Raw genomic sequence first — 16,027 nt, forward strand, 5'->3', positions numbered from 1 at the left:
TGCAACTTTTTTTCCTCTAAAAACACAAACGTAACCCAAGTAAAAATGGCTGAGGCAAGGAAAGAAGAAATCCTTTTCCTTTTTTCCCATAGCAATGGTTAAAAGGAGGAAAAAGCCTAAAAGTGAAATATTCTACGTTAATTTCAACTAAACTGCAGACAGCAAACATTTTGACTGATTTGTATTGATCACGAGCTTCATTATGTCAAGATGAAAAATTACAATAAATGCGTTATGCAAATATAAATGTTATGCATGTATTTACGAATCATAAATATATACTTTTTATTTTCAAGTTAATAAAAAATACCTAAGACTTCTTTATATGGACGATAGAACTTGTCCAAAGAGATATAGAAATATGGGATAATTGATACGTGAATAGAAGGAAATAGAAAATACTAGCTGGAGGCACATACTACATTTCAAATAGGGTTAATATCACTTTGCCACATATATAAATGGGTATCTCTCAGAATGAAAACAATATAATCCTGTAACATCATCTTAGTTTGCAAACATGAGCCAGAATACGAAACCTATTCAAATATTCATCTGGAAAAATAACAAGCACAAATAACTAGGAACATTTTAAAAAAGGGATACCAGAGAAGGCAGGCTAAATATCCGATATTAAAAGCTGACAATTTGTAGACTGTCTGGTATTAATGTAGCTCAGCAGGAAACAAAATCCCAAATCTGAACCTATTATAGGATAAAGGTAAATTAGCAGGAAAGAATATGATTATTCAAAAAACGCTAATAGATTTAGCCATTGAAGAGGAAAAAAATGAAGTAGATCCTTAGGCCATGGATACGACAAAATGAGTTTCAGAGGGATTAAAGAATAAACACAGAAAACTGTTAAAATTCAGTCTAAAAAATGTTAAATTTGCATGTATATTTGGTAAATCTTTGGTTGAGAGATTTTCTAAATTTAAACATAAGGGAAGAAATAATATGGCAAGATTTAAAAACCCGAAACCGTAAAACTGAAGGCAATCAGCATAACGTGAGAGAATATTTATGTCAGTGGACAAGGGGTATCACGTGCACATGCGAACAGGCCAACAGACTATCAAACACCAAGGCTCCAACAGGTAGGGAAACAAGGGATGAAATAGTCCACTAACGTAGAGAAATGAAAACGCAGCCAATAAAGATACAGAAAACTGTACAACTACACTAAAAATCGAACATACAAATTATACTGAAATAAGACTTGCTAACAAACGAGCCAACATTTTTTAAACGTAAGGCTCCTAAATGTTGGCTACCCAGAGCGTTAAAAAAGGCACCCTGGTCAGCCGCTAACGGGAAGGTGAATGGAGTCAACCTTCTCCAAAGCAATCTGGCAAATATGGCGGACACGTATGCACTAACGAAACAAATGACAGATTCGAGGCACAGAGTGGCGGCCACGCAGGCGCACGCTGAGGCTGGGGAAAGGAGCTTCTTCGGTCAACGCTAGGCAGACTTTTCTGTTTCCTCCAGCCTATGTTACTCCAAGTGAGCGCTTCTCAAACCATCCGTGACAGAGGACCCATCCTGTTTTACATTGTCTTACATTCATTTGTTTCCAATCTATTTCGGAACTAATACCATTAGAAAAATAAAATTTAAATGACATAAAAATATAAATCCACGTTCTTAAACTATCAGAATCAACATATAAATTACCCTATCGATGGCACTAAGTCTCTCTAAATGCTTACCCCTAATTTCTGTATTTGCCTTGTGCACATGCTTGTGCACTGACCCGGGCTGCGGATCATCCTTTGAGCAGCACATGCTAATAGGCCCCACATAACGCTTTCCTAATTTCACAGTATTAGAAACAGTAATCTAATCTATCAATATATCATCACCATCCACAGCCTGATGACAGCCATCCTGGGAGAGTTTTGAAAGGATGATTAGGCACAAAATTTGATTGTTCTACGACAGGCTTAAAAACAATTTTGTTTCGTCTCATTTTGAATAAGTCATGTATAATCTGCTTTGCAAATCTGGTAACTGCCAAATATGAAGGAAACCACAGCAAATCAGTCACCCTCTCTTACAATTTTACATCTTTTTGGTCAGTTCTCACCAAATTAACCTAGGCATTAAGATGTCATTCCAATCAAGGTACCAACAGGCTTTTTCTGCTTGGTTGAAGAGGGGTGCAGGGAATTAAGCTGATTCTCAAATCCATCTGGAAGATAAACGCATAACAGCCTTGATATTCTGGTAAAAGAAGAATGGGATGGGTGCTCTGACTTTGCCAAATACCAATTTATCCTATGAGGCAAGAGAAACTAAAACGATGTGACGGTGACAACAGCAACAGTGGCAACAAACATCTACTGAGCATCAATTCCAACCCGGGCGTGAGGTAAACACGATGTTCATTGTGTCATTATTCCTCACAGCCCTGCAACATAGAAGTTATTATTATTTCCATCTTATTATGAGGAAACAAACTTACAGAGGTTAATTTAATAAGTGAGTGATCTGGGAAGAAAAGAATATATCCCAAAAAATGGGAGTCCAGAAACACACCCAATTTAATGCTGAAGGGAGCATTTTCAAGTTATGGAGGAACGGATTATTTAATAAATGGTTCTAAGGCAAGAAATGATCAGAGTAAAAAATATACTTAGATCCCACCTACCACGAGACACAAGTAAGATTTCCAGGTGGGTGAAGAGAGAAATCTAAAAAATAAAACTATAAACATTCTAGAAAAATAAGAGTAGTTTTAAAAATAATTATAAATCGAAGAATATCTTTCTAACAAGACACACAGAAGTCAGAAATGACTGCAGAAATTTTATTTAGGAGTTCTATAACAAGAAAAATGCTATTTCAAAAAAGGAAAAGAGGGGCCAGCCTGGTAGCGTAGTGGTTAAGTTCACACGCTCTGCTTCGGCGGCCTGGGGTTTGTGGGTTCAGATCCCAGGCATGGACCTACACCACTCGTCAGCCACGCTGTGGCGGCATCCCACATACAAAACAGAGGAAGACTGGCACAGATGTTAGCTCACAGGCAATCTTCCTCACCAAAAAAAAAAAAAAAAGTAAAAGAAATAAATTGAACAAAAATATTTGCAAAATATAAAGAAGGGTTAATATCCCTAATATTTAACGAGAATTAATGTGAAAAAGACAAGTCATTTAACAGAACTGAGTGAAGAACACTAACCGGAGTTCACAGAAGAAAGACAATACTGTTTCCTATGCCTAGAACGTTTTTTCCTTGTTTTTGTCTAGAAAACTCATACACGTTTCAAGTCAAGACCGAGCGCCAGTGGCCCCTCCTCACGTGCAGGCCACGTTGATCCTTTGACTCCTCAGCACAGTTCCTGGAGCCTCGTGTATTCACAGCTTCCGCAGAGGCCAGATGACCAGAGACACACAGAGGAGACCCATCGAAACCAGCGCAAGAGCAAGACCGCGTCCGCGGGAAGGGGTCAGCAACCACGGCTAACACGGCAGAAGCAACAGGCTGACGGTGGAAGAAAAGCGTTAGGAGGGCAGAGCAGCGGGAGGAAAAGAGCGGTCGAACCAGCAAGGCAGACGAGGCAGCACAGCAGGCCTGCACGCCGCCCCCAAGCATCAGAAAACCAGCGCCAAAAAGGCTGTGGTGAGCAGTTGTTCCCGGTCAGTCCTGAAACCAAGTCCAGGAACGTTAAAAAATGAAATTAAGCAGAAAGTGGCAACAATTTATGAGAGAAAAACAAGAAAACAGATAGACTTGATTAAACACTGCCTGCAGCGATCTTTCATCACCCCCTAAAACGGAGGCTACAAAATCTCTAAGAATCACGTGTAAGAGCGGAATGCAGAATCCCGCACACAGGAATCTGACCAAAGTCACCATCGTTAGAGGTGGTATCAGTACAATTTCTATCAGTCTAAAGGTGGTTCCTCTCTGTAAGACGAAGAGCTCAAAGAGCATTTGTTGACTGAATAAATGATAAATGCGTAAATTACAGACTGACTGGGCAGGAAGCAGACAAGGCAGAAAAATGCCTGGATATGAGCAAGTCTTGTTTTCAGAAAAGACAACTTAGAAGAATGTGATGAATTATTATTAAAAAGGAGCTGGAAATCTACTTGGAAATTTTAAGTCATTACACTAAGCTTTTTTAATCTTTCTTTAAAGGGAAAAGCTTAGGAAATTATCATGGTCCAGTAACTTACGAAAAAATTTTAGAGTAATTCAGAAAAAATAAACCAGGTGTATTTTACAGATTTCTCCAATGTATATTTTCTAATGTTGCTTTCATTCATTTTTTTCCATCAAGCGTGAATTGAGCCTCTGCTAAAAAAAGGAAGAAAAAGCTATAGTCTCCGAACAAAAAAAATCTTCATAGTGTTAGTAGGGACAGAGCACACACATGTATGGAACACATAAAAATACAAAGGAATTATGAAAAGGAGCAGTATGGTAGTGATAACAATAATAATACACCTTTGTACAAAAAAAATTAAAAATGAAGCTACAGATTCAGTTAAAGGTTTCTGGGAAGGTCAAGTCTTATATGTTATTAGACAAAGAAACAGTGAAGAAAAAGCCACACGTGTATAGATAATAAAACTTGAAATGAAAGGAGGAAGCAAGCCGCGTGCTGGGTTACCACCCTTTCTGTCCTGTCTCTCCTGGGCTCCAGGTTCTTCACCCACGAAACAAAGGCGTGCAGCCAGCTTGTCTCCTAAGGGCCGTGTCCCTTTAGCCGTGAAATTCTGACGTGTGTTTTCTGACAGCCAAGACTTTCCGATTCCAAAGACAGGCTCACTCTTACACTACTCTCATTCTAGGAGATGAGAATGCTTTTTCGTCCGGGCATGAAAACAAATAATTAGATCATTTCAGCGTTCCGAACGATAAGAATGAACCTTGAAGAGGCAGCTCACTAAACTCAGTGGGAACTGCTACAAACTGTGACGGAGACACGGCTCCCGAGCACCAGGTTACACAGGAAGCACTGCAAGGGGTACTGAGCGTCCACCATCTGATGGGGAAGGAACGCATCCAGCTAGAAAGGGCAGATCATGAGATCTCGTGTGTCCTTCTCTGGTCCTTGTGACTCCCTTTTACAGAATGTCCTGAGACAGCTGACGAATCTATGTGACGTGGTACGATATTGTCACTCTTTTCACTCATCAGGCCGGCGCCAATGAATCTGAGAACTTACCGCCCGCGCTGAGTCGCCGAAGTCTATCTTGAGCCGGCCCATGGCCCTGATGATGGCAATGATGGACTGGATGGTGTTGCTGTAGACCACAGCTCTGTACTGTTTACACTCCTCTTCCGAATAACCGGCTTCGTGGATGATCCTGCCGGGACCGAGGAACAGAGAACACTCACTCCTCTGGTGCAGGCGCACACCCACGCGCAAAACACAAACCCAACGTCCATTCTACTCACTTCATCTGCTTCACAATGGTGCTTTTCCCAGATTCACCAGCACCTGAAAAAAGGAAAATACAATACGGGATTTCTAACTTCATCACTTATGTCTGCTCAGTTCCCAACACACACACACACACACACACACACACACACACACACACACACACATTCCCTCTTTCTGTCTCTAACAAACAGTCGAATTTTGTTTCATAACAAAATGATCTTCATTGGTTTCCAAATATATAGGAAAGTTCTCAAAAAAATAAGTCCCATCTGTCTATTATTTCTTAATACTTAAATTCAGCAAACCCAACTGAAATAAAAATCATTGGTATTTGTGTGTGTTCCCTAAAGCATTAAAAATTCAATCTTCTATAACTTAAATTGAAGCACCATAAGCAGTTTTATTCAGAGTCTTGCTCCCTCGAAGATGTTTTAACTGTTTGGCCAATTATCGTAATTTTAGCCTTTGGCTCTGGTGAAGTAGATGGCAGTGATGCCCAGGAGCCACGTGAAAAATACTTTAAGAATATATGTGAAAATAGCTATGGCTCATGCAATACGTGTTCACCCACCGCTACTCAACAGCTGACACGCAGCCAACACGATCCCCAGCACCGAAGGGGCGACGGTGAGCCAGACAGAAATGTCTCCATCATCCCTGTCACCCGCCATGAGCCCATTCTCAGAACACTCTCCACACGCAGGGTCTGCTCACAACCTGAGTCCCCAGCATCCTGCCATCGTACCATGGAAGTATGACCGACGAAACGGCCGTTACAAAGCCAGCGCCCTCTTACGCTTCACACTTAGAGGAGCTGCCACCTTTACGTCAAATTAGACCCATGACTTGTCAGGCTCCTCTCGATGGCTAGACATGGAGAACGTCTGAGCGCAGAACACAAAACAGGGAAGACAGCACAGCGTCTTCTGGCTTCTCGCGTCTTTGTCAGGGCCACGTGTCGTGGAGGTGTTTATCACTGTCTAAGAGACCCGGCTCAGGGTTTTCATTGTCTGGGCCCCACATCCCCATCTTCCCGGGGATATTCCCACAGTGCTCTGCTCCAGCATCAGTGAACAACTTAAGTTCCAAGAACACCTACACGGACCACGCCCAAAGCTTCACTCTGGTTCCCCTGCCGAAACGCGACCTGGCCCGCTGCATCTCACCATGTGGTGGTCCTCGTTCACGCACCACACTCACCTGCTTCGTCACGTCCAGACCCCCTCCCTGTGTGACCCCTGCCTCTCACTCTGCACATTCCTACTTGAATTCTCAGCAAGCTGCACTACACACAACATCAGTCAACCAGAAACGTAATGGGACTTACTAACGCTCTCTGTGACGGGTACCATTCGACGGCATCTTTCTGGGCTCCATTCCCTTCGCCCCTTCCCCCTCCAGCTACACACAGACACACATACCCCCAAATCCTTGGAGGCGTCTGAGACTTAGTCATAGTTAAATGGCCTATTTGAAAATCGGGGTGGGGGTGGGCTTTAATTTTACTTGTGATTTGATATTCAAGAAATTTTCCCCAAGATAAGCAGCATATTAAGCGGAAAAGCAGGAGCTGAATACACAACGGGGGCCTTCTTCAGGCACAGCCAGCCTTTGACTCTTTCGGGGCATCTGCCAATAAAACAATTCCAAGATAAACAACCCATTAGTTCTTAGTCAACAGTGTACTTGGCTCGGGAAGGCACCACAGCAGGCATTACTGCTCACGCGTTTCTCAGACTCAAGAGACGTCGGCCCGAGCAACACACGGGCGCAGCGTCCAGCTGGGCCACCTGGGAGCGGGCCCTCGGCTCCGGAGCACTAAGCGCTGCCCAGCAGCTGGTCAACTCAAAGCCCAGAGAACAGGTCACACGAGACAAGCTACTGAGGTCTGAGAGCCACGTGAGGGGAAAAATCAGGAACAGTAAAGAATAGTTGAATATGTAATAGTTGAACTATGTGTACACATATGAGAATTTTTAAATCTTAACGAGGAAAAAGCAAATTTTTCTGATGTTAGCCGTTATCTTTGAATTCTAATTCCCTCATCTCTCAAAATAATTGGTGACACGGAACACTTAGCTTACTTTGCAAAGAACATCTATTCAGTGGCTTGTGGTTGCAAAAATCCTGAAAACCATCTAACATTAAAGCATCAGGATGGCAGTGTTACTAATCGAATTTCTGCCTAGTTTCTTGGCTAGTCACAAGGTACTCTGCAGAATAGATATCCTGGAGGCAGAAAGGCTGAAAAGAAGTGTTTCAAAGCTTTGCAATTTATATTAATGGTTTTCAGTTCTCACTTCCACGCAGACAGACTCGTAAGAGGAAAATGAGCAATGCCGCACGGGTACGGCTCCAGCCTTCTTCCCCAGAGTGTACAGGAAAGGGGGAAAGGACACTTTACAAATCTCAGCACAGTCACGTTCGAGAGATGGGCAGGAAGCAATATTGTAAAAATACTGGGAGATCGTGGAGGGGCAGGGAAGGGAGAAAAAGGTACATTCTCCTAAGAGCACCCAGCTAGGCAGCTATCACTTTCCTGTAAGTCCAGAGGCGGGATGAAAAGGGCGGGAGCAGCCTTCTCTCAAGAAGAATCAAGGCATACAGACCGTGTATCCATCAGCAGAGATCAAGGCACGTGGCCACCACGGTCACCAGGCCAAGCTAGTCAAGGGGACTAAGGGGCCTGCAAAGCAACTGTCAACCAGCTGGTCACTGTGAAATGAGCGGGACTTCAGAGCAGAAGGAAGGGAGAATGTACCTCCCACAGAGCCGAGAACGTGTGCAGTGTGGTCACGGCAGGCCCGTAAAGCCAAGGGCAGGGTCACCGAGGGGTCCCCGGGCCTCTCCCCACGGAGGAAGTGGCTGATGGAAAACAGCATCTCGGAGAGCAAATGCTGAGCCAGCAGGTGCATGCAGTGGAGCTCAGCATGCGATGCTAACGCACGTGCAGACGGTGGAGGACCGAGGAGCATCCACAGCACCACGGCGAGGGAACGCAGCCCAGGGGAAGCCACCTACGGTGGCCTCCCAAAGGATCCGGGTTCAGAAAGGGAAATGCTCCAGGTTAGGGCAAGGAGAAGGAGGGGACGGGGGAAAACTCAAGACAAACCAAGATCTGCGTAAAGTAACCCCTGGCTAGATTCTAAGTCCTAGAATAGAATGATGTAATTTACCTTATAAAAATGGCGACCGAATAGTGCCTGCCCCTGATTCTATTGAGGAGCAGTAGAGGAAATCTAAAATTTTAACTGCTGGCAAAGTTTAAAAGAAAAAAAAAAATCCTCTGACCTCAGGAAATAAATACTTTTTTTTCTTCCAAGAAGATTCTTTGTCCAACCCTCTGCTTGGGATGATATTGACAACATCTATTCCCTGGTTTCAGGGTTGTAAGCTGCCCCATATCACAGACTGTTCACCTATTAAAACGGTGATTCAGTCAAGTTATGCTCAATTCCTGACACTACCATGCTACTTTTAAGAAATCCTAATTTTTATGTAGAATTCAACAATTCAAAATTTTTATACTGAATAAAACTAGATTACAATTTAGTCCAAATTACAAGTGCACTTAAAGTCACTTTTGTTTACCATGGTGCTACTAAAGATGCCCAAGATCAGGGTCCCTATATTTAAGATAGAACACTAATAAAGAGGGTGTGAGGGCAAATAGAAGTTCAAAATAGGAGGCTGGATTATCCCAGTTGAAAGTAAGGGAGCAGGTTCCTTCTCCTCCTTTTTCTTAGAGCCTCTATTTTCAGAAAAATTGTAAGTACTTTCTCTTCTCTTTGAAATGTATATAATATCCTTCTGAAAACTAAATAGGCCTTTTTTGTCAGCATTATGACCCAGAATGTCTTCCTGGAGGATGTGGGCACCGTTTCTCTGAAATGCAAATGTCCAAGGAGACAGCGCCCCATCTCCCAGTTTCTCTGGGAGGGCAGGAGCCTAAGCTGGGTGGGCGCCTTACTCCAGGTTGCAAAACTAGCCTCCTGTCGGAAAGACAGAAGACTGTTCCTCCTCTGGATAAGAACACAGAGGGGGTCCCCAGTGACCAGGTACAGCCAGGATGAACTAGTGTGCCGGAAGGCGTTGGTGAGCCTCTTACTTAAGGACTATTATTGATCATCTTGGAAACAGCATGTAAGAAGCAGTACCAGCCTCGCTACATCAGAGGACGAGATTCCTTTCTAGACGCTCGTGGTGGACAACCTGCGAGAGGCACACCACAGTCCGGTTCAACGTTCTTCAATAATAAAAGCGTTTTCTTTCTCTACTACCTTTGTGAAGAAGATTTCTGGGTTGGGAGAAGATTTTGTTTCTAATTATAATTCCCCAACAGGGGTAATAATCTAAAAATCTTTTCTATTTAGCGATAAGAAGCTCTGAACTGATATTTAAATAAATACATACATATTTATGGAATAGATCTGACATTCTGGGATAGGACAATAATTTGGTAATGACGGTAAACATCAGAATCTAGGTCCCCCACATGACCCACTTTCTCCAATGTTAACTCCCCATTGAAGTACTCCCCGAGCCATTCGTGCCTGAGATAGCTAACATAGTGTTACACGGAGCAAGAGTGATTGCACACACCAGACTCCTCTAGAAAAGTAGGACGAAAGGAAGGAGGATTTGGGCAGCCCAGTCAGAGACCGTGGAAGTCAGCTAACTAACCAAGAGATCAATGTTTCTACAAGGGAAGTCTACAGACTCACAGGTGAGGGCGAGGCAGGATGGAGACTGGAGGCCACAAGCATATTCTTGGGGCTCTGCAAGTTTTCTGCAAGAATTTTTAGTTCAGTGTTTTTATTTGTACAATAAGAAATAATTTAAGAAATTCTGAGGCACTTGAATGACTCCATATGATGGACCAGAACAGAGCTATGCAACTTCTGGGTCTGTATTTGACTTTGTGTTTATAGATGCCTAAGATGCTTAAGCAAGTGCCCAACATTCACCTTGCCTGGGAACCCCTCCGTGCCCCACTCTGTCTGGTCTGGCTGTCAATCACTCGACCCTTTACCCAAAGAAGGGGTCATGTGTTTCTAGCTGGCCAATCAGTTGCATGATTGGGAGTAAAATTACTTATCCTGACAGCTCTTATACAAAGCATCAAACAAAACATTTTATAAATTGATGCATGTAGATATATTTGTAAATAATATGTATAAAACTTACAAAATAGTCACTTCGGATGCACTGATTTTTTTTTTTTTCCCTCCAAGAAAGGAAGGAGATCTGGGTGCCAATGAGAGGTCTTCTCTGGCTTTTTAAGTGAAAGCTATTGGAGGAATCCCAGCCCTGAAAGGATAACGTGAAATCTGGCCCACAGAAGCCATCTTCCATGATCACATAATGGAGACACCATCCAAGGACGGGGCCAAAACAGGGAAGCAGCACTGAGACACGGAGAGAGGGCGAGGGCGGGAGGAACCTGACAGCACCGCTGGACCTCAGGAGAAGTCACACCCGGGAAGACAATCACAACTTACCAGCCACACTGGGACGCTGTGAGAGTGAGGGGCAGAAGCAGAACCCAGGACTGACCTGGAAAAGCAGGAGACACATCTCTCGAGTCACAGCTGAAGACGACCTCACCTGATTTGCAAGCTACGAGAGCCCTTAGGAGTCTGCTTGCTGTCACATGGACCCAAAAAGAGTCTGGACTAACCTTGTGCCAAACAGCTTTACTTTAATGATCTTTAGCTAATGAGGGAAAAATAAAGGAGGTTAAGGATGCATTTGCGCCAAGGGAAGGTCGAATGCTAACCCCTACACGCTTTACAAAAGAAAGACAGAAGTTTAGACAGAGAAAAGATGTGGGAAAATCACTTATTATACAGCCCACTTCAGAAAAGGTGCCAAATCCAAAGGAATCTATTGCGAGTACAATTTATTTGTGGCTAATGTATCATTATTTGTCATATTAAGTTAATATTCTTTTTAAATTTAAATATATATATTAATTTACAGAATTGTTTTTATAGTTCATATAAGACCCATAAGCATGAGGAATTTTGCTCCCAATGATGGTTATAAACATTTATGAAAATAACTTAGAACCACACAGGGGAAGAATATTCTTCTTTGTCTAAAACACAAGTCTAACTGGGCTCATGTTTTTGATCAGCTGTTTACTATCAGGGATCAGTAAATAATTAATATATACAAACGTTTTCAACTTGTCCTCCGTTGACCTACAACTCTCCACGGGTTTCTGCGGCATTTCTGAAGAGGTATGGGCCGAGGCACCAACTGCCTTTCTCCCCAACCGTCTTGTCCAGGACGTTTATATGGGGAACAGTCTTGGAAGACAGAGGTGATGCCTCCCTCTGGAGCAGAGAGCACGTCCCTGTACTGTCCAATATAAAACAGATAACGTCCTCCGGGACAAAGGGTTATTGCACCTTATGAAAAAGAAACTGGGGACCCCTACGCTCAGAGCTCCCCCACTGCCACATAAACTACTGCTTGAGCAGCCACCACCTGCTGCTTTTAGGGAGCTGGGCTTAGAAAACCGTCAAAAATGCCAATTCTCTGGCAACTGCGATTGTTGTAAAAAAGTCGTTCTTGTCTCTGAACCAGGAATCTCACATCTTCGGCCAGCACCCGTGCGACTGCAGTGGGCCAACTTGCTGGCTGGCAAGTACGATAGAGCCTCAGACCCCGAAAAAGTCTTGATGTGCTGTTCTGCTTAATAACCAATATATTATTTTTCTGAAATAATTATATTTCCCTCCTCCCTTTCAAAAAACAATGAGACAAGTAATGCTGTTTTACATTTCTGCAAATAGCTTATTAAAAGGCAGCTGGATTCTCACATCTACTTCTGCATCTAACTCGGTGCGATATATTACTTTGGATGAAGTACATGAAAAAAATCAATTTTCACATAATTATGTAGTTAGAAAAGGGAAGAACATTTTAATAGTATTTACAGATAACTGTGGATAGTCTTCTTTGATTCCGTATCAAAATGTGAAAAAGGTAGCCTAAAGTTTGGTTATAATGCATTTCTACGAACTTTTCACATTTGGAATGTATCTTTTACCCAAGTCTGATATGGAAATTACTTCACTGAGTTATGCAGAAATGAATGATGACACATTTTCAATCTAAAAAATAATGTATACATGTGTGTATATATATTTAATCACCTTTTAAAATTACCCATAATTTCATCAGAAAAACCTGAGGGTCTTGGGAAGACGTCAAGCTCCCAGTGGCAGGGACATTTTTTTTTTTCTTTTTTTTTTTGCCTTGAAAGATCAAATTTTATTACAGGCAACAAATACTGTCAGCTGTTTCCTTGAAGGGACAGGACTAACTCTGCCCAGCCCCAAGGTCGGACTAACCCTAATTTATCTATCAGTCATTCTTTCAAGCAAAAAGGGGCATTCCAGGAAAAAGAGCCACTAGTTCGGTTCTCAGCTCGATCCCACAACTGCTTTTCCTCCAGACGACCAACACGCTTTGGCATAGGGAAGAAGGACGCTGAGTATAGTTCACATTTGGTCACAGGGAGTCTTAAAGAGGTGCCTACCCAATGGTCAAGATTTAACAAAAATAATGATTTTTCTCACACGTGTGTAGCAGTGAAGAATAACGACGACTACTGGCACAATTCGATGCCATTGACTTGATTCAGTAGTTTGACCCACTATTACTTTGGTGCCATTGGAGCAAATACCACAACAAAAAAGGCAAACATCATCATAATATTATTATGAAAATGGTCTCAGGGGATCCCAGGGTCCATGGGTCACCCCTTGAATCGTTGATTTAACGTCTTTCTCACCCACTGGACTATAAGCTATGAGGGAAGAGAGCCCTTGGTCTTGTCACCAGGATGTCCCCAAAGCTTATTCCCATACTTAGCACAAAACAGGAGTGCAGTCAACTTTTGTTCACTGGCTGGATGCAAGGGAGAAAGGCAGGAAGGAGGACACCATCAAGACAGTATAAGAAAATGTCCCTGAATCTCTATATGAACTGTGGAAAGGGAGAATTCTGTTAGAAGACCAGAAGAAATCAAGAAAACATGTGGTGGAGGGTCGTGGCTGCCCACTGAGCAGCTTCTCTCCTTCCGCTGTCGTCAGAGTAGAGGCTAGCCGCACAGCGCCTGGAGACCATCACTCTTAGGCTCCTAGGCTGCCAGGTGCAAACCACATCACCCTTGTCACCAAAGCAGGTGACGTGTGCAAAAAGAAGACGCAGCCTTGGACTCTGTCCTGCTCCTTCAGATGAGCCGGACAACGGGTGTGCCTGGGGTCTTGTCCAACCATGGGGATCAAGACAACGCCCAGGGGATGGTGGGGCAATGAGAGGCAGGCTCCCCGAATGCCCCGGCGAGGCGGAGCACGCTGACACTGTTTCAGTCCAGATTTGGTACACGGCAGACAGCAGCACCCAGCTTCTTTAGGACACGGCCAGCTTAGGTTTCTCTGATACACAGTTTGGCCTTTGTGCTGACAAATTTTTTATAAGTTATCTAGGTTTAAATATGTAAACATAAAGATATATAAAACAAATCAAACTAAAAAGTCCCCAAACATACAAATGTCTAAAAAAATCCCCATAAATAAAGTGGAAAGATAAACTACAGAGTAGGGAAAAATATTAGTAACTAATGAGTATCAAAGTATAGATTTTTTTAATTCATAATGAATTAACATTAACTGACAAGAAAAATACCAATATTCCAAATAGCAAAAGCCACAAACACAACTTACAGAGGAAAAACACACATATAGAGTATTTCTAAACTATATACACATGTACATATATTCACGCAAAAAAAAGTACATTGACTGAAATACACTGAAAAGTGTTTATATCTGAGTAACGCAATTTTATTCTCCAAACCTTTCTGTAATTTCCAAATTTTTACTTTGTACATAAGACTGAATCAAAACTACACAAGTTATTTAGAAAAATTTGGTCATAACTCTTGCATGATTCAAGTTGAATAAAATCATCTTCTCTAATCTTGTGCTTCAACTCACATTCTCAGCTCATCACTCATGCACAGAAATCTCACGTTCTAATCACAGTGAATCATTTTACTTCCAAAAGTTTCATGACCATTCCTGCCTCTAACCCTCCCCCAACTTTCTCCCGAGTGAAGCCCCTTATCAACACGGGTCCCAAGGAGGACCACACCATACTCAGGCAGAGGAGCATCTGGGGTTGATCCCAAGGCACTGGAGAGTGGGAACAGGGTTGCCAGACGCTGGGCCTGCCAAATAGCCCACATGGCAGACAGGATGACCACAAAGACCGGAGCCCTGCCGAGACTCAGGTGGGAGATGCCAAGGTCTACACTCGGAGGCAGCTCAGGCAGGCTCAAGCAAGCCATGAGTCACAGCACCAGGGACATCAACTGTGATGCTGGGGGCAGCCAGGAGAGAGCCACCCCTCCAGGCCCAGGGCAGGTGGAGCCGGTCACCTCTAAGGGACTGGACTCTCCCTGCTACAGGGAGGAGCTCACGTGAGCCACTCTGGCCCCTTCCCACCCACCCACTGCCCCACCCAGCAGCAAGTGACGAAACATTTTCATCTGACACTATGTAATCGGACTGTCTAAATGACCAGACTGGACTCTTGCAGCCCTCACTATTAATGGATAAGCAATGATTTCTAAGCATACTTAGAGAGAGACAAGGATACTGTCCCTTCCTCTATCAGACACCCCAAACTCACAGACGACCTCCACAGCCTGCTCCGAGCGACTATCAGGGACCTGGCGGAGCAGGTGTTCACACCTGACGAGAGCTGACATCTCTCTCTCTCCACGGTAAACGTTTCCCGTCAGTAAGTAACCCGAGGCACATACCACCATCCCCTCCTCTACTTCCACCAACTCAGAGGAAACCAGTTCCATGACACCGTGCTCCTGGCATGTACACACGACCTTAAAGTTTCCACAAGGATTCTGGCTCAGGCCATGGAAGTGAGTGAAACGAGAGAGCAAGTGCCACCCTTCTTTCCCACCGTGGTCCAAGGGGGAGCAGTCCAGGCTCATGGTCAGCTGGACGGTGTTGGGGACCCAAGAGCCCTTTATCTTACTGCTCTGCCACCTTCATGCCATGGCTTCCAACTCAGGGGTAGACACCTGTCTGTGATCCCACCTGTCCAGGAACCTGCAGTCAGTGGGAGGGAGCAGAAGAAGAGGAGGGCAGGGAATGTGCTTAAGGGGACAGCCCCAAACTGTAAGTGCATTTCCACCCACATCCCCACGATCAGAACCGAGCCTCTTGGCCTCACCGGCTATGAAATACGGTCCCTGGCTGTGTGGCTACGTGTCCAGAAAATGGATCCCAGGGCTGGTGGGGGACGAGCAGAAGTCTCTGCTACTAACGAGGGTTACCGGATTACCTAAGGTGAGGTGTCGTTCGCTAGAGAGGGGAAGAATTTTCAGATCTCGAAGGATTCTTCATTCAGAATCTCACTTGAAAGAAACAGAAATTGGAAAGAAGGCGTCCACTTTGGACATGCAAAAAAGACAACCCTGAGCGATAACCAGTGAATCATACTCTCCAAAAAACACCACGATCCTACATCAAAAGATTGCCGAATACGCCTATGTTTTCCATTAGAACAAAATATTCAAG

The 16,027-nt window shown here is 43.6% G+C and overlaps 1 protein-coding gene across 1 annotated transcript in view; it reads right to left on the reverse strand.

Annotated features, from left to right (window-relative positions):
• Window positions 1-16,027, reverse strand: part of GNAI1 (G protein subunit alpha i1) — a 78,137-nt gene that overhangs the window by 23,262 nt on the left and 38,848 nt on the right. The window contains exons 2-3 of the mRNA XM_046669568.1: window positions 5,417-5,459; window positions 5,184-5,325 (exon numbers count right to left, since the gene is read on the reverse strand). Of these exons, the coding sequence (XP_046525524.1) occupies window positions 5,184-5,325; window positions 5,417-5,459 (185 nt within the window). The remainder of the gene's footprint in view (window positions 1-5,183; window positions 5,326-5,416; window positions 5,460-16,027) is intronic.

Source organism: Equus quagga, chromosome 8 (assembly GCF_021613505.1).
Source record: "Equus quagga isolate Etosha38 chromosome 8, UCLA_HA_Equagga_1.0, whole genome shotgun sequence".
Classification (NCBI taxonomy): domain Eukaryota; kingdom Metazoa; phylum Chordata; class Mammalia; order Perissodactyla; family Equidae; genus Equus; species Equus quagga.